At 48.0% G+C, this 26435-nt stretch overlaps 1 protein-coding gene across 1 annotated transcript in view; it reads left to right on the top strand.

Moving 5' to 3' along the window:
* LOC138278806 (glutathione synthetase-like) overlaps window positions 1-26435 on the top strand; it is a 184578-nt gene that overhangs the window by 9468 nt on the left and 148675 nt on the right. Inside the window, exon 2 of the mRNA XM_069219322.1 lies at window positions 4677-4822. Within this exon, the coding sequence (XP_069075423.1) occupies window positions 4677-4822 (146 nt within the window). The remainder of the gene's footprint in view (window positions 1-4676; window positions 4823-26435) is intronic.

Below are 26435 nucleotides of genomic sequence, written 5' to 3'. Positions count from 1 at the left end.
CCTTAGGCTTTTCCTGTCACAGGGACATGTTTTAATCTAATAAAATCTTTGAGGAAATTTTTTGATTCTCTGTCCCTAACAGTTAGAAAAACGGCAGTGTGTGCGCTTATTAATTCTAGGCTGGACTACTGTAATAGTCTGTATGCCAGTTCTTCTAAACAGTGCAAAAACATCAGGTTGTCTAACATGCAGCTGCCAGAGCACTTCTTAAACTGTCAAGAAGATTCTCTGCTTAAGTAGCTTTGAAAGCTCTGCATTGGTTGCCAGACCACAAGAGGTTCCTTTTTAAAATTCTCCTAATGACCTTCAGAGTCTATAAAGCAGTCCGGCTGAAATTCCTTACATCAAGTTTCACTCATTATGTTATGAGTAAAACCTTGAGGTACTCACAAGCCAATATGCTCAACCCTGCCTCATTCAGATTGAGAACTAGAGGGGGCAAAAACTGTTTTAGGCACCAGGCCCCAAAACTCTCTCTCTAGCCACTTAGGATTTAAAGATTTGGATTCTGTTTTTAGAATGCAGCAAAAGTCTGTTAGACATTCCTACTCCCTCATTCTCTAAGGTATTAGTTCTTTTTTCTAGTCCAAATCTCTGGTATCAAGCAGATGGGTTTCACCTTGCCCCACAATAGCACCAGGATGCTCCCTTGGGAGTGACAATTGCACTTTACAAATGCCCAATTCAGTTCAATTCAATTCCATAACCTGACAGAGGTGTAATACATCCTGTGGAAGTATTTGAACTGAAATAATCGCAGGTGAGCTGGTATTACCAGGTCACGTGTCCAGGACATTGAAAACCAGTGTTTTATATGGACTGGATGTGCCCTTCCTTCCAAATGCAGACATTGCTTTTCAAACATTGATTAGGTACATGGGGCCAGATGTATCAAAGCTTTTTGCATTCGCAAACGGTGCGAATGCCCGTTTGTGAATGCAAAAAGCCCTTTCAGAATGCATCAAAGGCATTCTGAATGCAATTTTAAGGAATCGCTAAAATAGCGATTCCTTAAAATTGCGACCCTGTTTAGAGAGTCGCAAATTGCGACTTTCTAAATAAGAAATCGCAAATAAGGAATCCTTATTTGCGATTTCTAAAGCACATGTATGAAGCAATTCCTTAATGCGAATTGGGCATTAAGGAATCGCTATTACCACCAAGTTGAACTTGGTAGTAACCATGAGCAAATTTTAAAAATGAATTTAAAATGCCAGTGTGGGGTTGCAGGTTCCCTTTGTGAATGTTACAACCTTCAACTCGCCATCTTTTGTTGTCACTGTGCGTCTAGGATGTCAAAAACACCCAACTCTTTCATTCAAAACTCTAAACATCTGCAAGCAATATCTTAGGAGCAAAATGTTTTTGAGAAAGCATCCTTATTTAGAAAGCCATTTACGTACATATTTGAATCCTCCTTGTTGTCTTGTCTGCCCCATCATTTTCCCAGCAAGAGGCTAAAATGGACTATATGATCATTCCCAAGATGATGGGCCAAGTGAATTCCTATAACTGCTTCCCAATCCAAGATGGGTCCCTTACTTCCTTTGATATCATACCACTTCCTCTTTCTGCAGTATTAAAGGTATTAAATGTTGTTTAATGTCAGGAGAAGGTGTACGGCAAAGCAGTCAGTAGTGTTTTCACTGCCATCCCTGCCACTTGCTTTAGATTTTTGTCTCATTGTTTTTCCAGAGGATTTTCCTCAGACTTCAGCAAGTCTCTTGATTCCAGATCCTTCCACTCAATCTTGAGTAGGTAGTTCCTGGCATTCATCTTTGACCTTTTTCTTTATCTACGAATATATTTGCCCTGCGCGGGGTTTTCCTCCCATGAAACATTTCTTGAAGACACCTGCTTACTATGCATTGCTTGCTGTTTAGGTGGTACCGTGTCTACAAGTAGGAGTCTTGCTAACAATAGACAGCACCAGAGTCATATAAGAAGCCTAAATCTAGTCTGAAACCTAACAGTTGTGTTGCAACCTGTCTTTATTGTGTCTTGCTTGACAATATTTGGGTACAAGCTAGAAAGCAGCTAGCCTGGTTGTAACTAGCCTTTCTTCCTGCTACCAGCCACACGATCTTGGGTAGGACAGAAGAGCATGGAAAGTGTGTCTGTCAGACAAGTGTTTAGTCATTTGAATAGAGCTAAACTTTTGCTTAGCTCTGGCTTTCTCCCAATGGCTACTAATGTGGATAAATACTGGTTCCATGAAAGAGGAGTTTGTTTTTTCTGAATTTTGGAAAGAAGAGCCTGGCATCATCATCACAGAAAGAGAGGTGTTTTTCTAGTGTGGGTTCTGTTTGCTGCTGTCTCCCTCAACAACTGGAAAGAGGCCATCAATTCCAGAGTTGCTGTGCTTAGAGAGATGAAAAGAAAAACTGTTGATTGACAGGAGAGGATCATGTGCTGACCAAACAGCAAAGCCCATATGACTGATATTCTTCATGGAACACATTTTAAAGGAGTGAGGAGTTATGAGTACTGTGCAGGCTATGAAGCTAGAATGACCCGAGAATCTACACCATAGGCATTTTTACCATCCCTGTCCCCAAGGTTTCCGTTATGTACCCCTAGAGTACATGGATGTCTCCTCTGGCTTCATCCAGGTGTCCTGACTCTGGAATAATATGAATGCTTTGCTAGTCCTAACTTTACTGGCAATGTTATCCTTAAACCCTGAATATCAGTTTTCAGATCCTGCTTTTTAAGGCCCTGTTTTCAGTCAGTTTGATGGCCTTCCAAATATCATGACCATGATGGGTCGGTTCTAAGAGATGGACCTCTGAAATTTGGGACCCTATGGGGTCATAACTGAGAGTTCCTCTTGATCTATCAGTCTTATAGCCTTGAAGGGACCTAAAACCATTTGCAGAATTAACTGGGCTTTCTCCTCAGCGTTTTTTTCCCATGTACCAAATGTATCAGAACTCAGACTATTGCTCCATTAATAATCAGGTGAATATTATTCTGAGACTGTCAGAACTGGTGCTACTTGATGACATTACTTTTATTTCCAAGATTGATGCTGTCATCTACACCTTTCACCATTTGTTCTGAAATGTTCTCATCCTGCTTGTTTCTTTCTCATACAATTGCCTTAGTACTGGCAGGGTGACCTCATGGATGGTCTACTCCATACTGCGTGCAAGCTTGGCTCACATTCCTGACTTAGAAAAGCTTCAGAACTACCCTGCTCACTTATATTTTTTGGTGTCTGATGCTAAAATCAGATTTTGCTCACTCCCGGGATTCTGGCAATCTGTGATAGTTCACTGTTTCCATGGCTGCACCCCTGGCTACTCCATTAATAATCAGGTGAATATTATTCTGAGACTGTCAGAACTGGTGCTACTTGATGACATTACTTTTATTTCCAAGATTGATGCTGTCATCTACACCTTTCACCATTTGTTCTGAAATGTTCTCATCCTGCTTGTTTCTTTCTCATACAATTGCCTTAGTACTGGCAGGGTGACCTCATGGATGGTCTACTCCATACTCCATACTGCGTGCAAGCTGGGCTCACATTCCTGACTTAGAAAAGCTTCAGAACTACCCTGCTCACTTATATTTTTGGGTGTCTGATGCTAAAATCAGATTTTGCTCACTCCCGGGATTCTGGCAATCTGTGATAGTTCACTGTTTCCATGGCTGCACCCCTGGCTACTCAATAAATATATTCCACCCCGATCTGCCACCTAGGTATAGCAGATCTCCCAGCTCTCCCACGCCAAAGACATTTGGGTGCAGATTTCCCCACATACAGGGTTCTACTTATACAAAACCCAGATACCATGAGAGCAGGACACTCTTCAATACAAACTTGTACAACACACCACACACTTGATTAACTATCTGTCCATTTTGAAAAAATAAATAAAAACAGGATAACAATTGAAATAAGTCAATCTGTCTCCAAGGAGGATTCTTCTTGTGGCCCATGATTCTAACTGTAACCATAACAAACCTGATGCACAGCTTTCAGCGTCCTCTTTTAGGTCTGTGCAGCTCTTAGTAGAGAACTGAGAAACAATGCCATTTTGGCATCTCTAGCCCTCACAAGTCTCCATACCACATAGTGTTCCATTTTCCAACTTAAGGACCCTTGTCTTCAAGGACACAGACACTTGAAACTATGTGAAGATCCCCATTCATTGGTCATGGGTCCCTACTCTGGTGTGTTTCACCTTGACCACCATAAGAGGTTTTCCATACATTTTTATCAGCAAACATAGTGCTGAAAACTTTGATCCAGCCCTCAAATACAAACATCCCCTGCTGAGGGATACCTATCCAAGCAGCACAAGGCCATCAGCGACCAATATCATTGCCACATCTCTGACATTGCTTAAGAAGCAGTTGCTTCTGCATTTATTGCATGTAAACATGGCTTTGGTTTAAGAATGGTGCCATCATATGCAACTTAGCCCATCTGGTAGTGGGTATGATGCATTTCTATATATTTGCATTGGACCTAAAGAAGAAGGAGACAATAATTGGTTTGTCCATCTGATACCTCCTAACCCCTCTTTAGCAATAATCTCTGCAATATGTTTATGATGTATCGATTAGAGAAAATATTAATTATCATTTGATTATTGCAGTGATGTGTTCATTAATTCCTCAAGTATCTGCAAAGAAAACATGTATTTCTGCATTTCTCTCCCTAGGTGGTGACTTACTGTCCATTTGTGTTGCTTCCCTCTCCTGTGCCAAAAGATCTCTTCCATCAAGCCAGGGCTGTTCATCAAGATTTTAACTTGCTTGTGGATCTAGTTAGCCAGGATTATGGTTTTCTAGAAGATGCCCTGTCAAGGTAACAACATAAATACTTTTGTTTCTTGAAGTTATGAGCACTTCCAGTATCTGTGTTTATTTTTATTTAGCTATTTAGTTGCGGGTCTGTGTCTCCCCCCGCCCACCACCCGCCCCTTTGTGACGTCAGCGCACCACGAGGCGCGCTGACGTCACAGTGTTGTTTTCCCGATCAGAGCAGGAAGCGGCCATAGGACCGCTTCCTGCTCCGATGGAGAAAACGGCCCCAAACGGCCTTCTCCATGTTCGGGAAGGCCTCATATGAAAGGGGAGACTATCCCCTTTCATACGAGGCCTTCCTGAATGCGTTTCCTGGCCCCAGGAAACGCCACTAGACACCAGGGATTTCACTTGGGGGGGTCAGCCCACCTAGGAAAACGGGCCTGCCCCCCCCCACGGGACCATATTTTGAAAATACAATTTGGGGCTCCTTGGGGGGGCGCGATCGCGTGTGATCGCGCCACCCCAACGGGCAATTTTTTTTTTTTTAAAGGAAATTGACAGGGGGTCACCCGTAGGCAGGGCGACCCCCTGTGGGGCCATATTTTACTAGACACCAGGGATTTCACTTGGGGTGGTCGGCCCACCTAGGAAATGGGCCTCCCCTTCCCCCACGGGGCCATATTTTGAAAATACTATATTGGGATTCCTTGATCGCGCCACCCCCAGGGGCAATTTTTTTTATTTTAACATTTTAATGTTGGGGCCCCCTGGGGAGGTGCGATCGCGCAACCCCCAAGGGCTAATTTAAAACAACAACAAAAATAAAAAAATTGACAAGTAGTCGCCCATAGGCAGGATGACCCCCAAGTAAACCCTACAACTACCTAAGAACATATATATATATATATATATATATATAGAGAGAGAGAGAGAGAGAGAGAGAGACAGAGATGTATATACAGATATATCAATTCATGTAGATAGATTTATATATATATATATATATATATATATATATATATATATATATATATATCACTTTTGTCAGTGCATGTGTGGTTTCCCTGGGGGCTGCAATCGGACCCCAGGAAAACCAGACCCACATATAAAAGTGATCTATATATATATCATATATTTATATATATATCATATATTTATATATATATATATATATATATATTTAGCACCAGTTGTCTTGCAGTTGCAGCTTGCGTCTTCAAAGCAGTGCACATACTTCAACTGACGCATTTCAACTGTAGCTTTTAAGCAGTAATAAAGAAGTCAAGTAAGTCTTGTGATTATGTTTCTGCTACAAAAGGATCAGACTTTTGTCTAGTGGCAGTTTTAGTGCCATAAAGAAGTGCAAAAGGTTTATATGACTACTGCAAAGAGCAAATCTGTATTTTATGTAAATAGCTGAGTACATTAGTAAAGTCAGCCACTACCTGTGCTATAATACAAATGAAATGTATGTGCGGGGTGGGGGGGTGGCTACGGAGAGATGAAGAGAACGTTTGCTGGGTGGTAATGAGGGAATCCCAGGAGGAAGACGTGGGAGTGGGAGCACCAATAATGATTGTTGGACTGAGCGCAGGAGGGGCTAAAGACTTTGTCGAATGGTATGTGACAAGGTGTTTGAAGCACAGGTAAGGTGGCCTCTATGTATCACACACACACACACCAGCAATTTTGTGACTGTCTATGTTGGCTAGTGTTTTAGAGCAACAGTTTAGCCAATAGCAGAGATGGCATCTTGATGGATGACTTCTGCTGACATAGGATCAGAGACTGAGACAGCAGATACTGAGACAGCGTCTGAGGGATAGGACAATGGCGCAGACTCTGGGAGTGATTTTTCAGTTGGAGGAGTCCCATTATGAGGGAGGTGATGAGGGCAGTCCTGTTGTTGTCGCAAGCACAGTCTGTGCAACAGGGCAATAGTGGGTTAGCCCAACCCAGAGAGCAGGTGAATGCGGGGGCAAGCACAGAGAGGTTGCTCTCTTGGGAGCTCCCCAATTTAGTTCAGCCCCGAATTCCACTGCCCAAATTGTATTGTGGAGACATCAAAATTATCTATCACAAAACAAACTGGTTTTGTAAGGCAGGCACCTGTGTTTTTGGTCCTGGGTTCGGCGGCTATATAGGGAAACATACTAAACCCAAACATTTCTGGAAACTAGACATCCAGGGGAGTCCACAGAGGTGTGACTTGTGTGGATTTCCCAAAGTTTTCTTACCCAGAATACCCTGCAAATCTGAAATGTTGAATAAAAACTATATTTTTCTTGCATTTCTGTCACACAAACTACAGGAATATGCTGCGATCCACAAAATTCCTACCACCCAGTGATTCCTCACCTGTCCTGATAAAAACCCTACCCCACTTGAGTGCCTATACCTAGTGCCTGCGTAAGGAATGGATCACCCCAGGGTCAACAGTTGCCTCATGTAAGTACCAACATTGACCGTTATGTGATCTATTCCTGTCACAGGCACTAGGCCTACCCACACAAGTAAGGTACCATTTTTATCGGGAGACTTGGGGGAATGCTGGGTGGAAGGACATTTGTAGCTCCCCTCAGATTCCAGAACTTTCTATCACTGAAATATGAGGAAAAAGTGTTTTTTTTCTCCAAATAGTGAGGATATCAAAGGATTATGGACAACAGAACCTGATCAGAGCCCCACAAGTCACCGCATCTTGGATTCCCCTAGGTGTCTAGTTTTCAAAACTGTGCAGGTTTGCTAGGTTTCCCTAGGTGCCAGCTGAGCTGGAGGCCAAAATCCACAGCTAGGCACTTTGCAAAAAACAGCTATGTTTTCTTTGTGAAAATGTGATATGTCCACGTTGTGTTTTGGGGCATTTCCTGCCGCGGGCACTAGTCCTACCCCCACAAGTGAGGTATCATTTTTATCAGGAGACTTGGGGGAATGCTGGGTAGAAGGAAATTTGTGGCTCCACACGGAGTCCAGAACTTTCTGTCACCGAAATGTGAGGAAAAAGTGTTTATTTGGCCACATTTTGAGGTTTGCAAAGGATTCTGGTGATCAGAGCCCCACAAGTCAGGCCATCCTGGATTCCCCTAGGTGACTAGTTTTAAAAAATGTGCATGTTTGGCAGGTTTCCCTAGGTGCCAGCTGAGCTAGAGGCCAAAATCCACAGCTAGGCACTTTTAAAAAAACACATCAGATTTCAGTGTAAAAATGTGATGTGTCCATATTGCCTTTCCTGTCGCGAGCATTAGGCCTACCCACGCAAGTGAGGCACCATTTTTATCAGGAGACTTGGGGGAATACAGAATAGCACAACAAGTGTTATTGCCTCTTGTCTTTCTCAACATTTTTTCCTTCCAAATGTAAGACAGTGTGTAAAAAATACATCTATTTGAGAAATGGCCTGTAATGCTAGTATGGGCACCCCGGCATTTAGAGATGGACAAATAGCCACTGCTGCTCAATACCTTATCTTATGCCCATTTTGGAAATACAAAGTTTTTCTTGATATCTATTTTTCACTCTTTATATTTCAGCACATGAATTGCTGTATACCCGGTATAGAATGAAAACCCATTGCAAGTTGCAGCTCATTTATTGGCTCTGGGTACCTAGGGATCTTGATTAACCTACAAGCCCTATATATCCCTGCAACCAGAAGAGTCCAGCACATGTAACGGTATATTGCTTTAAAAAAATCTGACATTGCAGGAAAAAGTTACGGAGTAAAACGCTGAGAAAAATGGCTGTTTTTTTCAGCTCAATATCAATATTTGTTTTTTCAGCTGTTATTTTCTGTAGGAAAACCTTGTAGGATCTACACACCTTGCTGAATTCAGAATGTTGTCTACTTTTCAGAAACACTTAGGGCCATATTTATACTCCGTTTGCGCCGAAATTGCGTCGTTTTTTTTTACGCAATTTCGACGCAAAACTAACGCCAACTAACGCCATATTTATACTATGGCGTTAGAGGCGAATAGCGCCAAAGTTCCCGGAATGTGCGTCATTTTTTAGCGTGAACCCCTTCCTTGCGTTAATGGTATGCAAGGGAGGCGTTCCCGTCTAAAAAATGACTCCCAGGCCTTTACGTGGTATTTATACTCCCGGGCAAAAGAGACGCCCGGGAGTTGGCGTGGCTAAAAACGGCGCATTTGCGCCACTTTTTAACGCCTGCTCAGGGCAGGCGTTAAGGGGCCTGTGGGCTCAAAATGAGCCCACAGGTGCCCTCCCATGCCCCCAGGGACCCCCCCTGCCACCCTTGCCCACCCCAGGAGGACCCCCAAGGATGGAGGGACCCACCCCAGGGACATTCAGGTAAGTTCAGGTAAGTATAATTTTTTATTTTTTATATTTTTTTTTGGTGGCATAGGGGGGCCTTATTTGTGCCCCCCTACATGCCACTATGCCCAATGACCATGCCCAGGGGACAGAAGTCCCCTGGGCATGGCCATTGGGCAAGGGGGCATGACTCCTATCTTTACAATGATAGGAGTCATGTTGATGGGGGATGGGCGTCGTTAAAAAATGGCGCAAGTCGGGTTAAGACGATTTTTTCGACGTAACCTGACTTGCCCCATTTTAAGACGCCCATGCGCCATTTTCCCCCTACGCCGGCGCTGTCTGGTCTACGTGGTTTTTTCCCACGCAAACCAGGCAGCGCCGGTCTGATTGCGCCGTCTAACGCCATTCCATAAATACGGCGCCCGCATGGCGCTTCAGAATGGCGTTAGACGGCGCAAAACTTTTTGACGCTAAACTGCGTTAGCGCAGTTTAGCGTCAAAAAGTATAAATATGGGCCTTAGCTTTCCGGGACCCAGTGTTGGTTTCACACCCATTCCTGTCACTAACTGGAAGGAGGATGAAAGCACCAAAAATAGTAAAAATGAAGTATGTCCCAGTAAAATGCCAAAATTGTGGTTTTCTGATTCAACTCTGCCTGTTCCTGAAAGCTGGGAAGATGGTGATTTTAGCACTGCAAACCCTTTGTTGATGTCATTTTCAGGTAAAAACCACAAGCCTTCTTTGGCAGCCCTTTTTTTCCATTTTAAAAAAAGAAAAAAACTTTTAGGTGTATTTTGGCCTCCTCCTTTTGGTCTCCTCCTGGGGAACCCAGAAACTCTGGGTACCTTTAGAATCCCTAGGATGTTGGTAAAAAAGGATGCAAATTTGGCTTGGATAGCTTATGTGGACAAAAAGTTATGAAGGCCTAAGCGCAAACTACCCCAAATAGCCAAAAAAGGGCTCAGCACTGGTGGGGGAAAGGCTCAGCAGCTAAGAGGATAAATGCTCAAGCTTTTTCATCCCTTTTTTTTGCCCATTTGGGATACTTTGCGCTTAGGCCTCCATTACATTTTTTTTCCTCTTTTTTTCCCTTGAAGACATCCACACCAAATGTGTGTCCTTTTTTTCAAACATCATGGGGATTCTGATAGTAACCAGGGTTTGTGGATTCCCCTGGAGCCAAAATAAAACCAAAATTTGAGTTATTTGGAAAAAATAGGAAAAAAAGTGCTCAGTGAAAAAGAGACATCCGGGAGGGGATGGGTCCTGGCGGTCTTGCATCACCAGCACCACCACGCCAGCAGGACTCCGCCAAGCCGTATTACGCTTGTAATATGGCAGGCGGAGTCCTGCTGCTGTGGTGGTGCCCACATCTGCACCACCGACCGCCAGCACTCATGCTGGCGACTTTCCACCACAAATATGGCAGGTGCGTGCCAGCACTCATAGTATGGCTGTCTGCAGTCCGCCAGCACTGTCGGTCTAGTGGCGGGTTTGGCGGTCAGGGAAATTGACCGCCAAAACCATAATGAGGGCCATAGTGTTGGTAGGTTTTTCAAGGACCTGAAGTACCCACACCCAAAAACTGAGCTTCACCTTACAATGTTTTTTTATTGTGTACCAAGTATAGAGCAATTCAAATGGTATAAAGAATGAAAATGGGTATCAAAGAAATCCATGTCTTTCTGAAATGTACACTACATGCTGAGTTTAGGACCAGTGGATTTTTTCATACTAGCAGGTGAAGCAGAGGGATGTTTTCAAAAGGCCTTCTTTCTTATGGTATCTGGACAAAATATCAGATTTTAAATATCAAGCTACAGAAATAGTGAGTTTGTAATATCGTGACACATAACTATCGTCATTTACAAATATCCTTGACCAAAACATCAACTTTTTCTTTTTTTTGGTAAGTAATATCCCTTTCAAGATTATTGTTTTCAAAAATATAGTTGTAAAACATATTGTTTTTTAAATGTCTTTATGTTTTACTTGATATATTAATTGCATACCTTATATATTGTTTGTATAATTGTTGAGAATATTTTTTTAAATAGTTTGTAATTTGAAGTTATGTATTTTTTTATGCATTTGTTAATGGTAAATTATAGTGGTGTAGCGGGTTGTAAGGTGAGTAGGGGTAAAGGTGAGAAGTTAAGTATAACTAATAAACGATTCATTTTAATTTATTAATTATTTAGTTGTCAATTATGTAAATTGTGAAAATACATTTTTTAATTTATATTTTAGGTGTGGGTTGTTGGGTTTGTTCGGGTTTGAGGTGGGAGGTTAATTAAGTAATTGATTAATAATTATGAATTAAATATTGACAATTAATTATGTAAATTGTATAATTATATTTTTTTAATTATATTTTAGGTGCCGGCTGCTGGATTTGTAGGAGGGGTGGGAAGTTAATTTAGAAATAATTGATTATTATAAACCATTTAATTTATTATTAATCGTGTAAATTTTGTAATTATTATATTTTGTAAGTAATGTTTTATGTGTGGGTTATTGGGTTAGTAGGGGTATAGGGTGGGAAGTTTATTAAGTAATTGATTAATGATTAATTAATAATTTGTTTTTAATTATTTAATTTTCTGTTAAATAACTAAATTCTGTAATTATTATATTTTTTAGCATACATTTTAGGTGTGGGCTGTTGGGCTTCTAGGGGGATAGGGTGGGAAGTTAAAGTAATAATTAATTACCAATGAACTGTTAATATTTAATCAAATATTGAATTGATTTATAATTATATAAACTGTTTAATAGTTATAGTTCTATTTTTTCCATTGTATATTAGGTGTGGGCTGTTGTGTTAGTAGGAGAGGAGAGTAGGACACTATTTATGCAATAATTAATTAACAATTCATTATTCATGTATTAATATTAATTGTATTGATTACTTAACATGTTAATTGTGTTATGCTTTTTAAGTTTAATTATATTTTAAGTGTGGGCTGCTAAGTATGTGGCAGTGTAGTGTGGGACTTTAAATAAATAATACATTAATAACATGTTTCATTTAATATTAATATTTCTTAAAATAATTATGTAAATAGTTATGTTGTAATTGTTTTTCAAATGTATATGTATATTTTTTTATATTAGGGGTTTTAAATTTGTTGCCAGCTAATAGGGTTATTAAAATATATAGGGGGTCATTACAACATTGGCGGGCAGCAACCGCCGCCCGCCAAGTTGTAACCGCCGTGTGGCCGACAATGTGGCCGCACTCCCGCAGTGCCCATTATGACATCCCCACTGGGCCATCGGGGATGTGGGCCGCAACATGGGAGCCGGCTCCAAATGGAGCCGGCGGTGTTGCGGCATTGCGACGGATGCAGTTGCACCCGTCGCGCTTTTCACTGTCTGCAGAGCAGACAGTGAAAAGCCGCATGGGGCCCTCTCATGGGGCCCCTGCACTGCCCATGCCAGGGGCCCCGTGACTCCCCGTAACACCAGCCTTTTCCTGACGGTTCAAACCGCCAGGAAAAAGGCTGGCGGTAGGGGGACTCGTAATCCCCTGGGCTGGCGGATTACTACCACCGGGCCATTGTGGGGGGAAACCGCCGGCCCCGGTGGTGCGACTGCGGCGGCGTAATAACCAGGGAAGCACCGCCAGCCTGTTGGCGGTGCTTCCGTCATTTCAGCCCTGGCGGTCCTGTACTGCCAGGGTTGTAATGACCCCCATTATGTGCTTAAAGTGAAGAACTCTCTCTACTGCTGTACAGAGTGCAATGGTGATAGTAAACATTATTCCTCTGGAGACCAACACTTTCACTACTGATGCATAGACTGGAGTGGGAATAGTAAACTTAACTCTTCCAAAGTCCAACACTTTCCCTACTATTGCACAACCTGTAGTTGGAATAGTAAATATTACCTCTCCGAAGTCCAATGCTTTCCCTACTGTTGTACTCACTCGAGTGGGAATAATAAATGTAACCCCTCTGACATGCTGTGCTTTCTCTACTGTTGCACTGACTGGAGTTGGAATAGTACATTTTACCTCTCCGAAGTCCAATGCTTTCCCTACTGTAAAGTAGACTGGAGTAGGAATAGTAAATGTTATTCCTCCGAAGTCCAAAACTTTCTCTACTGTTGCACAGACTGGAATGAAAATGTCAGTGATGTAATTTAGGTTGTCATCAGTGATGTCATCAGTGATGTCCCTGACCATGTCATGAGTAATGTAATATGTGAGGCCACAGGCAGTGCATTGAGGGGGCGTAAGTTATAGGTAGGGCCAGTAACTACAACTGCTGAATTTCTATGGTTTTGTGTGAGTAAATTCAGTACCTAACTATAACGTTCCTGTAACCTTTGGGTTTTTCAGTGTATTTGTAAGGTATTTTTATTCTATTTCCAAACTACAACATCCCTGTAATCTTTAGTTTTTTAGTGAATTTCTAAGGTTGTTTCACTCTAATTTCTAACTACAATATCCCTGTAATCTTTGTTTTTGTTACTGAATTTGTAAGGTTATTATCTTTTTTAATTCCCTAACTATAATGCCCCGGTAACTTAGTTTTTTTCAGTACATTTATATGGTTTATTAAATGCACCAAGGGGGTTGACTGGAGGGACTGGACCTCTGCATGCATCTAACCCTTGTGCGTGCATCCAATCACATGCCAAGCACAGCCTTAGAGGGAAAAGCAAGGAGAAGGCATGCAAAAAATGGGGATTTTGTGCCTTCTTGGTGCTTCCCTTTCACTAGTCCTCACTGTGTTCTCCTTGCCCTCAGCCCTGTTCTGTTTTGTGAGTGCAAGCTGCTTGCCTGTCCCTTGTTCCAGCTGATTTTTCCTTGTTCTCAGCCCAGTTTTGTGTGTGCGTGCTGCTTGCTTTTCCCTCATTCTTACTGCTTTCTCCTTGCACTCAGCCCTGTTTTGTGCATGCCTGTTGCTTGCCTTTCGTTCCTTCTCACTTCTTTCTCCTTGCACTCAGCCCCGTTTTGTGCATGTCTGCTGCTTGACGTTCTCTCATTCTCACTGCTATCTGCTTGCCCCTCTCCACCCCTGGCTTTTGCGTACCTGCTACTTACCTTTCCCTCCTTCTCACTGCCTTCTCCCAGACCCATTTAGTATGTGCCTACTGCTTACCTTTTTCTCCTTCTCTCTTCTTTCTCCTTGCTCTCACATCTGTTTTGTGTGTGCCTGCTGCTTGCCTCTCCCTTCTTCTCAATGCTTTCTCTTTGCTCTCAGCACCCTTTTGTGCATGCCTGCTCCTTGCCTATTGCATCCTTCTCACTGCTCTCTCCTTGCTCTCAGCCCTGTTTTTTTACATGCCTTGCTGCTTGCCTTTTCCTCCTTCCCACTGCTTTCTCTTATTGTCAGCCCCGTTTTGAGCATGCCTGCTGCTTGCCTTTCTCTCCTTCCCACTGCTTTCTCTTATTGTCAGCCCCGTTTTGAGCGTGCCTGCTGCTTGCCTTTCCCTCATTTTCCCTGCTTTCTGCTTGTTCTCAGCTGTGTTTTGTGCATGCCTGCTTCTTGTCTGTTGCCTCCGTCTCACTGCTTTCTCCTTGCTCTCAGCCCTGTTTTTTACGTGCCTGCTGCTTGCCTTTTCCTTCTTTTCACTGCTTTCTCCTTGCTCCTAGCCCTGTTTTGTGCATGCCTGCTGCTTGCCTTTCTCCCTTCTCACAGCTTTCTTCCTGCTTTCAGCCCTGTTTTGTGTGTGCCTGGTGTTTCTGTTTACATCAGTCTCAATGCTTTCTCCTTTCTCTAAAGGCCCATTTTGTGCATGCCTGCTGAGTGCCTTTCTCTCCTTCTCACAGATTTCTCCTTGCTCTCTGCCCTGTTTTGTGCGTACGTGTTGCTTGCCCTTCCATCTCACTGCTTTATCCTTGATCACGGCCCAATTTTGTACGTGCCTGCTGCTTGCCTTTCCCTCCATTTCACTGCTTTCTCCTTGCTGTCAGCCCCGTTGTGTGCATGCCTGCTGCTTGCCTTTCCCACCTTCTCACTGCTTTCTTTTTGCTTTCAGCCCAGTTTTGTGTGTGCCTGGTGTTTCCGTTTACATCCTTCTCAATGCTTTCTCCTTTCTCTAAAGGCCTGTTTTGTGCATGCCTGCTGCTTGCCTTTTCCTTCAGCTCACTTCTTTACCCTTGATCTCAACCCAATTTTGTGTGCTTGCTTCTTGCCTTTCGTTCATTCTCACTGCTTTCTCCTGACTCTCAGCCCCATTTTATGCATGCCTACTCCTAGTCTTTCTCTGGTTCTGACTGTTTTGTCCTTGCTCTCAGCCCTGTTTTGTGCTGCTTCTCACTTGCCTTTCTCTCATTGAAACTGCTTTCTCCATGCTCGCCTCCCTGTTTTTTTGCATGCCTGCTGCTTGCCTTTCCGTCTTTCTCGTTGCTTTATCCTTGTTGTCAGCCCTGTTTTGTGCATGCCTGCTGCTTGCCTTTTCCTCCTTCTCACTGTTTTCTCCTTGTTGTCGGCCCCATTTTTTGCTGCCTGCTGCTTGATTTTCTCTTGTTCTCACTGTTTTCTCCTTGCTCTCAGGCCAGTTTTGTGCATCTGTGCTGCTTGCCTTTCCTTCCTTCTCACTGCTTTGTCCTTGCTCTCAGCCCCGTTTTCTGCGTACCTGCTCCTTGTCTGTTGCCTCCGTCTCACTGCTTTCTCCTTGCTCTCAGCCCTGTTTTGTGCATGCCTGCTGCTTGCCTTTCCCCCTTCTCACAGCTTTCCTCCTGCTTTCAGCCCTGTTTTGTGCGTGCCTGGTGTTTCTGTTTACATCATTCTCAATGCTTTCTCCTTTCTCTAAAGGCCCATTTTGTGCATGCCTGCTGCTTGTCTTTCTATCCTTGGCACTGATTTCTCCTTGCTCTTTGCCCTGTTTTGTGCGTACGTGTTGCTTGCCTTTCCATCTCACTGCTTTATCCTTGATCATTGCCCAATTTTGTACGTGCCTGCTGCTTGCCTTTCCCTCCATTTCACTGCTTTCTCCTTGCTGCCAGCCCCGTTTTGTGCATGCCTGCTGCTTGCCTTTCCCACCTACTCACTGCTTTCTTTTTGCTTTCAGCCCAGTTTTGTGTGTGCCTGGTGTTTCCGTTTACATCCTTCTCAATGCTTTCTCCTTTCTCTAAAGGCCCGTTTTGTGCATGTCTGCTGCTTGCCTTTCTCTCCTTCTCTCTGATTTCTCCTTGCTCTCAGCCCTGTTTTGTGCATATCTGTTGCTTGCCTTTTCCTTCAGCTCACTTCTTTACCGTTGATCTCAGCCCAATTTTGTGCATGCCTGCTGCTTGCCTTTCCCTCCTTCTCACTGCTTTCTCCTTACTGTCAGCCCCACTTTAAGCGTGCCTGCGGCTTGCCTTTCCCTTCTTTTCACTGACTTCTCCTTGCTCTCAGCCCTGTTTTGTACATGCCTGTTGCTTGCCTTTCAGTCCTTCTCACTGCTTTTTCCTTGCTCTCAGCCCCATTTTGTGCATGCCTACTGCTTGCCCTTCTCCTTCTCTCTGCTTTTTCCTTGCTCTTAGCCCAGTTTTGTGTGTGCTTGCTGCTTACCTTTCCCTTCTCCTCACTGCTTTCTCCTTGCTCTCAGCCCCGTTTTGTGCTGCTTCTTGCTTGCCTTTCTCTCATTGTCACTGCTTTCTACATGCTTGCCTCCCTGTTTATTTGCATGCCTGATGCTTGCCTTTCCCTCTTTCTCATTGCTTTCTCCTTGTCTCAGACCCATTTTGTGCATGCCTGTTGCTTGCCTTTTCCTCCTTCTCACTGTTTTCTCCTTGCCCTCAGCCCCATTTTCTGCTGCCTGCTGCTTGATTTTCTCTCATTCTTGCTGCTTTCTCCTAGATCCCCACACCTGTTTTTTTGTGCCTGCTCCTTTACATCCCCCTCCTTCACACTGCTTTCTCCTTGCTCTCTACCCCAATTTGTGGTTATCTGCTGCTTGAACTTTCCTCCTCTTCACTGCTTTCTCCTTGCTCTCAGTCTCAGTTTGTGCATGCCTGCTGCTTGACTTTCCCGCCTTCTCACTGCTTTCTCCTTGCTCTCAGTCCCATTTTCTGTGTGCTTGCTTCTTGCCTTTCGCTCCTTCTCATTGCTTTCTCCTTACTCTCAGCCCCATTTTGTGCGTGCCTGCTCATTGCCTTTACGTCCTTCTAATTGCTTTCTCCTTGTTCTCAGCCCAGTTTTGTGCATGTCTGCTCACTTGCCCTTTGCTCCTTCTCACTGCTTTCTTCTTACTCTCAGCCCCATTTTGTGTGTGGCTGCTGCTTGTCTTGTGCTTCTGCTCACTGCTTTCTCCTTGATCCCTGTCCCATTTTGTGCGTGCCTGCTGCTTGCCTTTCCTTCCTTCTCCGTGTTTTTTCCTTGCGCTCCGCCCTGTTTTGTGCATGGCTGCTGCTTGCCTTTCCCTTCTTTTACTGACTTCTCCTTGCTCTCAGTCCTGTTTTGTTCATGCCTGCTGCTTGCCTTTCCCGCCTTCTCACTGTTTTCTCCTTGTTCTTAACCCCCTTTGTGCGTGCCTGTGGCTTTCTTTTATGTCCTTCTCACTGCTTTCTCCTTGCTCTCAGCCCCGTTTTGTGCATGCCTGCTCCTTGCCTTTTCCTCCTTCTGACTGCTTTCTCCTTGCTCTCAGCCCTGTTTTGTGCTGCTTCTTTCTTGCCTTTCTCTCATTGTCACTGCTTTCTCCTTGCTCACCTCCCTGTTTTTATCTATGCCTGGTGCTTGCCTTTCCGTCTTTCTTGTTGCTTTCTTCTTGCTCTTAGCCCTGTTTTCTGTGCGCATGCTGTTTGCCTTTCCCTCCTTCCCCCTGCTTTCTCCTTGGTCTAAGCCCCATTTTCTGCATGCCTGCTGCTTGCCTTTCCCTTCTTCTCACTGCTTTCTCCTTGCTCTCAGTCTCATTTTGTGCATGCCTGCTCCTTGACTTTCCCTCCTTCTCACTGCTTTCCCCTTGCTCTCAGCCCCATTTTGTGCATGCCTGCTCCTTGACTTTCAAGCCTTCTCAATGCTGTCTCCAGGCTCTAAGCCCCATTTTGTGTGTGCCTGCTCCTTTCCTTTCCCTCCTTCTCACTGCTTTCTCCTTGCTCTCAGACCCGTTTTGTGCGTGCCAGCTGCTTGCCTTTTGCTCCTTCTCACTGCTTTCTCCTTGCCCTGAGCCCCGATTTTTGCATGACTTCTGCTTGTCTTTCCCTCCTTCTCCCTGCTTTCTCCTTGCGCCTAGTCCTGTTTTGTGTGTGCCTGCTTCTTGCCTTTCCCTTGTTCTCAGTGATTTCCTGTTGCTCCCAGCCTCATTATGTGTATGCCTGCTGCTTGCCTTTTCCCTCCTTCTCACTTCTTTTTCCTTGTTTTCAGCCTCATTTTGTGCATGCCTACTGCTTGCCTTTTTCCTCTCTGCTTTCTCTTTGCTTTCAGCCCAGTTTTGTGCATGTCTGCTGCTTACCTTTCCCTTCTCCTCACTGTTTTCTTCTTGCTCTCAACCCCGTTTTGTGCTTGTAGGAAAGTACCCTCTTTCTTAGCATGGTTAACCCCTTTTCTACCTGATGTCAGGGTGTTTGACTGTGTTCATTGGGATCCTGCAAACCAGGACCCCAGTGATTATGCTCTCTCTCCCAAAAACTCTGTATATCATCCCACAAATTGGCACATTGGTGCCCCATTATAAGTCCCTAGAATATGGTACCTAGGTACCCAGGGCATTGTGTTTCCAGGGGATTTCTATGGGCTGCAGCATATGTTTTACCACCCATAAGGAGCCCAAGCAAAGGGTTCTGCAGGACTGCCTTTGCAGCCAGCATGAAAAGGTGCAAGCACCCTTTCACTGCCATTTTTCACTGCACCAGGTCACTTATAAGTCACCCCTATGGCAGGCCTTCCAGTCCAGAGGACAGAGTGCAAAGTACCTGTATGTGAGGGTACCCTTGCACTAGCAGAGGTGCCCCCACGAACTCCAGGACCATTTTCCCAGACTTCGTCAGTGCGGGAACACCATTTTACCTGTGTATGGACATAGGTCAATACCTATGTCCAGCTACATAATGGTAACTCCGAACATAGGCATGTTTAGGGGGTGATTCTAACCCTGGCGGTCGGTGTTAAAGCGGCGGCCAACCCGCCAACAGGCTGGCGGTAAAAAATATGGGATTCTGACCCTGGCGGGAACCGCCAACACAGACAGCCACTTTAACACTCCGACCGCCACGGCGGTACAAACAAACAGCGCGGCGGTCACCGCCAACAGCCAGGCGGCAGCCAATGTACCGCCCACACTATTCCAACTCACCAATCCGCCACCTTTTCCGGGGCGGGAGCACCGCCGATAAAAACACGGCGGAAACAGACTACGGACGGGAAAACGCTCACCACTACGCACTCCAGGAGGAAGGAGGACAGCATGGAACCCGAATTAAACATCCTACCTGCTCTCGTCTACCTTCTCATCTACCACGAGTACGAAGTCCGGCGCAGACGACAACGGTGAGTACTGCACCTACGACACACGGGAGGGGGAGGACGAAAGGTTACGGGCACACACATATGTGCCCCCCCCCCAACTATGTACACACCAATGCAGAGCAACAAGTCACAGTGACACCACCCAAACACCCCTGAAAAATGCTAGGACATAATCAAATTTGGAATAAATATTTATGTACCAAAAAGCTCCAGAAAATTATCGTACAACCATGAAAGATATTCACAACAAAACTAATGACATACACATCAGTGTATAACTGAAGTACCAAGTCCTGCACATCCTACGAATTCATCATGTCCGTGGGCCAAAGTCTTGAGAAATAAGGGCAAAGCCCACACAGGAGACCTGAGTCCTTTGGAGAGAACACTGCAGGGGCATCAGATGTAAAAACTACAGGCACCTCAGGGGGAAGGGAAGGGGGGGGCACCACAGCCACATGAGTCCACGACGCCAGATCCACGAGGAGCCACCATGCCCACTGTACCATCCTGGGGAGTGCAAAGCCACAGTCTCTCAATGTCTCTACAGTGGGTGGGCTGCCCACTGTACCATCCTGGGGAGTGCAAAGCCACAGTCTCTCAATGTCTCTACAGTGGGTGGGCTGCCCACTGGACCATCCTGGGGAGTGCAAAGCCACAGTCCATCAGGTGGATGACAGTCTCCACTGGTCAAGGAGGAGGCATGGTGGGCACAGTGAACCATAAACAGTGATTGAGACAGCGGTGCCCAGCGGAGCGGTGCTTGAGAAGAAGGGCCCAGCGGAGCGGTGCTTGAGACGGCGGTGCCCAGCGGAGCGGTGCATGACAGGAAGGGCCCAGCGGAGCGGTGCTTGAGATGAAGGGCCCAGCGGAGCGGTGCTTGAGATGAAGGGCCCAGCGGAGCGGTGCTTGAGACGGCGGTGCCCAGCGGAGCGGTGCTTGAGAAGAAGGGCCCAGCGGAGCGGTGCTTGAGACGGCGGTGCCCAGCGGAGGGGTGCATGACAGGAAGGGCCCAGCGGAGCGGTGCTTGAGAAGAAGGGCCCAGCGGAGCGGTGCTTGAGAAGAAGGGCCCAGCGGAGCGGTGCTTGAGACGACGGTGCCCAGCGGAGCGGTGCATGACAGGAAGGGCCCAGCGGAGCGGTGCTTGAGACGGCGGTGCCCAGCGGAGCGGTGCTTGAGACGGCGGTGCCCAGCGGAGCGGTGCTTGAGATGAAGGGCCCAGCGGAGCAGTGCTTGAGAAGAAGGGCCCAGCGGAGCGGTGCTTGAGACGGCGGTGCCCAGCGGAGCGGTGCATGACAGGAAGGGCCCAGCGGAGCGGTGCTTGAGATGAAGGGCCCAGCGGAGCGGTGCTTGAGATGAAGGGCCCAGCGGAGCGGTGCTTGAGACGGCGGTGCCCAGCGGAGCGGTGCTTGAGAAGAAGGGCCCAGCGGAGAGGTGGAGAGACAGCGGTGCCCAGCGGAGCGGTGCTTGAGATGAAGGGCCCAGCGGAGCGGTGCTTGAGAATGGCGGGGCCCTGTTCAGCGGTGCTCTTCTGCCCCGCGGGCCCTGTTCAGCGGTGCTCTTCTGCCCCGCGGGCCCTGTTCAGCGGTGCTCTTCTGCACCGCGGGCCCTGTTCAGCGGTGCCTATCTCCACGGCGGGGCCCTGTTCAGCGGTGCCCTTCTGCACCGCGGGCCCTGTTCAGCGGTGCCTATCTCCACGGCGGGGCCCTGTTCAGCGGTGCTCTTCTGCCCCGCGGGCCCTGTTCAGCGGTGCTCTTCTGCACCGCGGGCCCTGTTCAGCGGTGCCTATCTCCACGGCGGGGCCCTGTTCAGCGGTGCTCTTCTGCCCCGCGGGCCCTGTTCAGCGGTGCTCTTCTGCACAGCGGGCCCTGTTCAGCGGTGCCTATCTCCACGGCGGGGCCCTGTTCAGCGGTGCTCTTCTGCACCGCGGGCCCTGTTCAGCGGTGCCTATCTCCACGGCGGGGCCCTGTTCAGCGGTGCTCTTCTGCACCACGGGCCCTGTTCAGCGGTGCCTATCTCCACGGCGGGGCCCTGTTCAGCGGTGCTCTTCAGCCCCGCGGGCCCTGTTCAGCGGTGCTCTTCTGCCCCGCGGGCCCGGTTCAGCGGTGCTCATCCAGCAGGTCAAGGGAGCCAGACCTGGCCTGGACTCCCGGCTCAGTCGCCCTCGGACCGTGACGTTTCTGGACCCTTCGGGGACGGACTCCTGGCCTCCTTAGTGTCCTCCTTCCCAGCTGGGATGTGGCATATGGGGTCCACCTTCTCCGCGCTCCTGCTGCCCTTCCGCTCCTTTGATGGGGCTCTCGGGCCCTTGCCTCCCCTAGATGGTGTGGGTGGTGAAGTGGCCGCACATTGCTCCTTGGGGGCAGCCCTGTCGGTCCTCGCACGGCGGCCCTTGTTTTTGCGGGCCCTCTTGCCGGGGGGGGGGGGGCTGGACGTGTCCTTGCTGCTGATGGATGTGTCACTGCTGGCAAAGGGTGGGCTCCAGAGCCCATGCACAACAGTGACACCCGAAGCTGGGCTGGTGGTGGCTGCGGTGCTCTTGGGACTCTTTGAAGATGGATGGGGGAGCTCATCGGGGGGAAAGAGGTCAAGGTTAGCCAGGAAAAGTTTTTTAGGGCCAAGGTAAAAGGTAGGAGAAGTGGAGATGGAAGTGGAGGTAGAGGAGGTGGTTGTAGGAGAGTCTGGGGTGCTGTCATTGGGTGAAGGGGCTGGTGCTGTAGGCTGTCGTGAGGTGGATGGCTGTTGGGTGGGTGGCTGCCTGCGTTTGTGTGTCTTGGAAGAGGGGGTGACAGACACAGTGGGAGAGGACACAGGGGACGTGTAAATGGCAGTGGGGGTGGTGACTGCACGAGTGTGGACTGTACTGGAGGGTGAGGTGGTGATGGAAGCACTGGCTGATGTTGGGGTGCATGCAGGTGTGAGTGTAGACGTCACAGGGAGGGAGGAGGGAGACGAGGAGGAGGGGGACACAGGGGTGGCAGTGACTGATGGCATGTCTGCATCTGGGTGTTGCTTGGGTGAGTGTTTGTGGGATCTGTGGTGCTTGTGTTTGGATGAGCTGCTCTTGGGTGTTGAGGTGTGTGCAGGCTGGTCTGATGGTGTGGATGGGATAGGCTGAGGGACAGGAGACAGAGAAAGGCTGGAGGCAGTAAGAAGAGGGAGGCTGGAAACAGGGACAATGGCTGCCGTCAGTGCTGAGGCCAGAGCAGTGAACGCTCGTTGATGGGCAGCCTGACCCGAATGAATGCCCTCCAGGTACGCATTGCTCTGTTGCACCTCCCTTTGCACACCCTGGATGGCATTCAAAAGGGTCGTCTGCCCAACAATGAGCGTCCTTACCAGGTCAATGAGCTCCGCACTGAGGGCAGCAGGGGCAACAGGGGCAGGGGCTGAGGTGCCTGGGGCGAAGGAGACGCGCGCCTTCCTGGGCGAACCGGCACGGAGCGAAGACTGAGGGGCTGCTGGGAGGGCGGGGCTGGTGCGCTGGGTGGCGGCTGTACCTGTAGAGGCGGGGGGCACGGATGTTGCCGCCACCGCTAGGGAGCTCCCGTCCGAGGACGTGTCGCTTTCGCTGCTCTCACCAGCGGTCCCCGTCGTGGTGCTCCCCTCGCCCTCCGGATCACTGGTGCCCTCGGTGTCTGTTCCTGGGCCCACCGGGGCCTTGTGTCCTGCAGCTCCCTCGTGCTCCGATGCCAAATCTCCTCCGCCTGATGATGCTAATGCACACATGCACAAGAAGATGAAGAGAAAGGGTGGGGGGAGAAAAAAGAAGACCAGGTTGAGTGCATGCAATGTCAACACCGTTGGCGGAGAGGACAGACACAGGAGCCTAATGCACTAAGCCGCGCATTCGGGGTACACTACTCAGTACTACTGACTAGGACAACAGGCCAAGAGACATCAAACGCGCACATGGGAGATGCTGGACCTTCAATGGCTGTACTTGTCACCCTACCGAGGTGGGGGCCGGGGGCACAGGGCCATGCCTAAGGGAGAGGACTACACTACAGAAAGCGCCCTGGCCTAATGTCACCCACAGCCCTCCTCCCCCACCCAGACGCCTCCACTGCGCAGAAAGATAGGAGAATGTGCTGATATTACACCCCCTTGTGTCTGCTGTGATGTCTTAAAGCGCCCATCCAATTCTGGGTAAGCCACCGCCAGGATCCGGGACATCAGGGGGGTCATGGTGCGACTGGCACCCCTCCTAGGTTGGGAGGCCATCCCAGCAGTGTTTCTGCGGTCTTCCTTGTTCCGCGGCGGATGTCCTCCCACCTCTTGCGGCAGTGGGTGCCCCGTCTGTTGTGGACCCCCAAGTTCCGGACTTCCTTGGCGATGGCACGCCAAATCTCGATCTTCTGATGGGCGCTGACCTATTTGACATGTACAGGGTGGAAAGGAGGAATTCATCAATGACCTGCATGTTAGATGTGATTGGCCCCCCCCACCAACTTTGCCATATGGCACATGCTCTCATCTGTCGGGCGTTGCACTCCTCATTCGCCCCCCACCCCACCAACTTACATCCACCCCAATCCACACAGGCATAGCCCATCCCATGTGCACCCGGTGTACTCACTTGTTGGTCTGGAGGACCGTAGAGTACCGCATACTGGGGGAGGACCCCATCCACGAGCTTCTCCAACTCTTCAGACGTGAAGGCAGGGGCCCTTTCCCCAGTCGCAGCAGCCATTGTATCTTCCAGACCGAGGTCACAGCAGCACTTGCAGTATAGGTCCTCTCCTGTGGATGATCAGGTCTCGAGTGATTAAGCAGATAGAAAATGGCGGTCACGCCCGCGGCGGTGCGTACCGCGACCGCCGGCGCACTTCGTCATTGGCTCCTGAAACCCATAGGCTTCAATGTTAACCAATGCGGCTTTGCGCCGCGGTCTTCGACCGCCCTCCGCCACGGTGTGCCCCGCCAGCGCATTGACATCACATCCCATTGTCCCACTTCACAGGTGAGGCAGCTGCCATTTCAAGGGCCTACATGGCTTAATTTTGAATGCGACACACAGGCCTAGGCCTTGCATTGCCACACATACACGCCTTTCAACCCATTGCCATTCTTTAACTGTGCAAGCTGTCTGTACGTACCTGTGGTTTGGCTGACTCTGTGCTCCATGTTGTCCTTCCTAGGCACCGTCCGCTGGGACTTGCGATGAGAAGGAGGAATCCTCGCGTGTACCGACCGCTGGTGGACCTGTCGACAATGGAAGAGCGCCACATCATACTACGATACCGACTTGACCGAGCCACTATCCATGAACTGTGTGCCCAGCTGGAGCCAGCCCTGATGTCCCCCATCCGCCAACCCACAGGGATTCCCCCTCTGGTGCAGGTTTTGTCAGTCCTCCATTTTTTGGCAAGTGGATCATTCCAGACCACAGTGGCCATGTCATCTGGAATGTCTCAGCCTATGTTTTCAGAGATTTTGAGTAGAGTGTTGTCTGCCCTGATGAAACTCATGCGGAGCTACATCATTTTCCCAGAGGAGGGTGACTTGCCTACAGTGAAGGGTGATTTCTATGCCCTTGGACATATCCCCAACATCATTGGTGCCATTGATGGGACCCATGTGGCTTTGGTACCCCCAAAAGACGATGAGCAGGTGTACCGAAACAGAAAAAGTTATCATTCGATGAATGTCCAGGTGGTCTGTTTGGCTGACCAGTACATCTCCCATGTAAATGCCAAGTTCCCAGGGTCAGTGCATGACGCGTATGTGATGCGAAATAGCAGCATCCCCTATGTGATGGAACAGCTACAGAGACAACGTGTGTGGCTAATAGGTGACTCTGGTTACCCCAACCTGCCTTGGCTACTGACCCCAGTAAGGAATCCCCGGACCAGGGCAGAGGAACGGTACAATGAGGCCCATGGGCGAACTAGGAGGATCATCGAAAGGACCTTTGGCCTCCTGAAGGCCAGGTTTAGGTGCCTGCATATGACCGGGGGATCCCTGATGTACTCACCAAAGAAGGTGTGCCACATCATCGTGGCCTGCTGTATGCTTCACAATCTGGCATTGCGACGTCAGGTCCCTTTCCTGCAGGAGGATGGTGCAGATGGTGGTGTTGAAGTAGCTGTGGAGCCTGCGGAGAGTGAAGAGGAGGAAGACTCAGAGGACGACACAGACAACAGGGACAGAGTAATAGCACAGTATTTCCAGTAGCACACAGGTAATGATCACCCATGCCATTTTACATTTCCTGAAAGCCTCCTGCATCTCAACTTTGTCGATTTCCCCCCAGACCTATGGACATGATGTTTGAATTTCCCTTCCCTTTTCTGTGCTGTATGAGCCACTGCGTGACCTCGGCTTGGTTGGCCCATGGACTAATGCTAAGTTACCTCGGTATGTGTAATTCACAATGTTCACAATACGTAATTGATATGTAATGTGTCATACATTTGTAAATAAGACAGCCAGAGTCCTGATTGATTTCAGTGCAATGTGTGATTTATTATTAGTGCATAGATATTGGTACATGATGGTGAAACAGTGATGGGTGGGGGTGGAGTAATGTCCATGGCGGAGTCCAGTTCTCAGTCTCACAGGTGCATTGTCCATACGCCTGTGGCAGGATGGAGCAGGGGCAGTTCAAGGTTTGACAGGGTGGTCATGTGGGACAGTGGGAGGACTTCAGGGGGTATGTGATGCTGGCGGGGGACTTGACATCCTACTCTGTCGTTTTTTTTTATCTCAGGCTCCTTTTGCGGGGCGGTTGTTGTTCAGCAGGAGGTGGGGTTCTGGGGGGCTGTCGTTGTGGTGGGGCCTCCTGTCCACTAGCGCCGGCGGAGGTGGTAGGCTGTTCCTGTTCCTGGATAGTGACAGGGGCCCGGTGTGATGCCACATGGTCCCGAAACGTGTCCTCTATGCGGTTCAGGGCCTGGACTATGCTCCCCATAGCGGTTGAGATGTTGGTTAGTTGGTCGCTGAACCCCATGTAGCGTTGCTCCTGCTGTGCCTGGATCTCCTGGAACCTG

This window comes from Pleurodeles waltl, chromosome 2_2, assembly GCF_031143425.1.
Source record: "Pleurodeles waltl isolate 20211129_DDA chromosome 2_2, aPleWal1.hap1.20221129, whole genome shotgun sequence".
NCBI classification, from domain to species: domain Eukaryota; kingdom Metazoa; phylum Chordata; class Amphibia; order Caudata; family Salamandridae; genus Pleurodeles; species Pleurodeles waltl.
The sequence above is the reverse complement of the archived record's forward strand: the minus strand, read 5'-3'. Positions and strand labels throughout refer to the sequence as shown.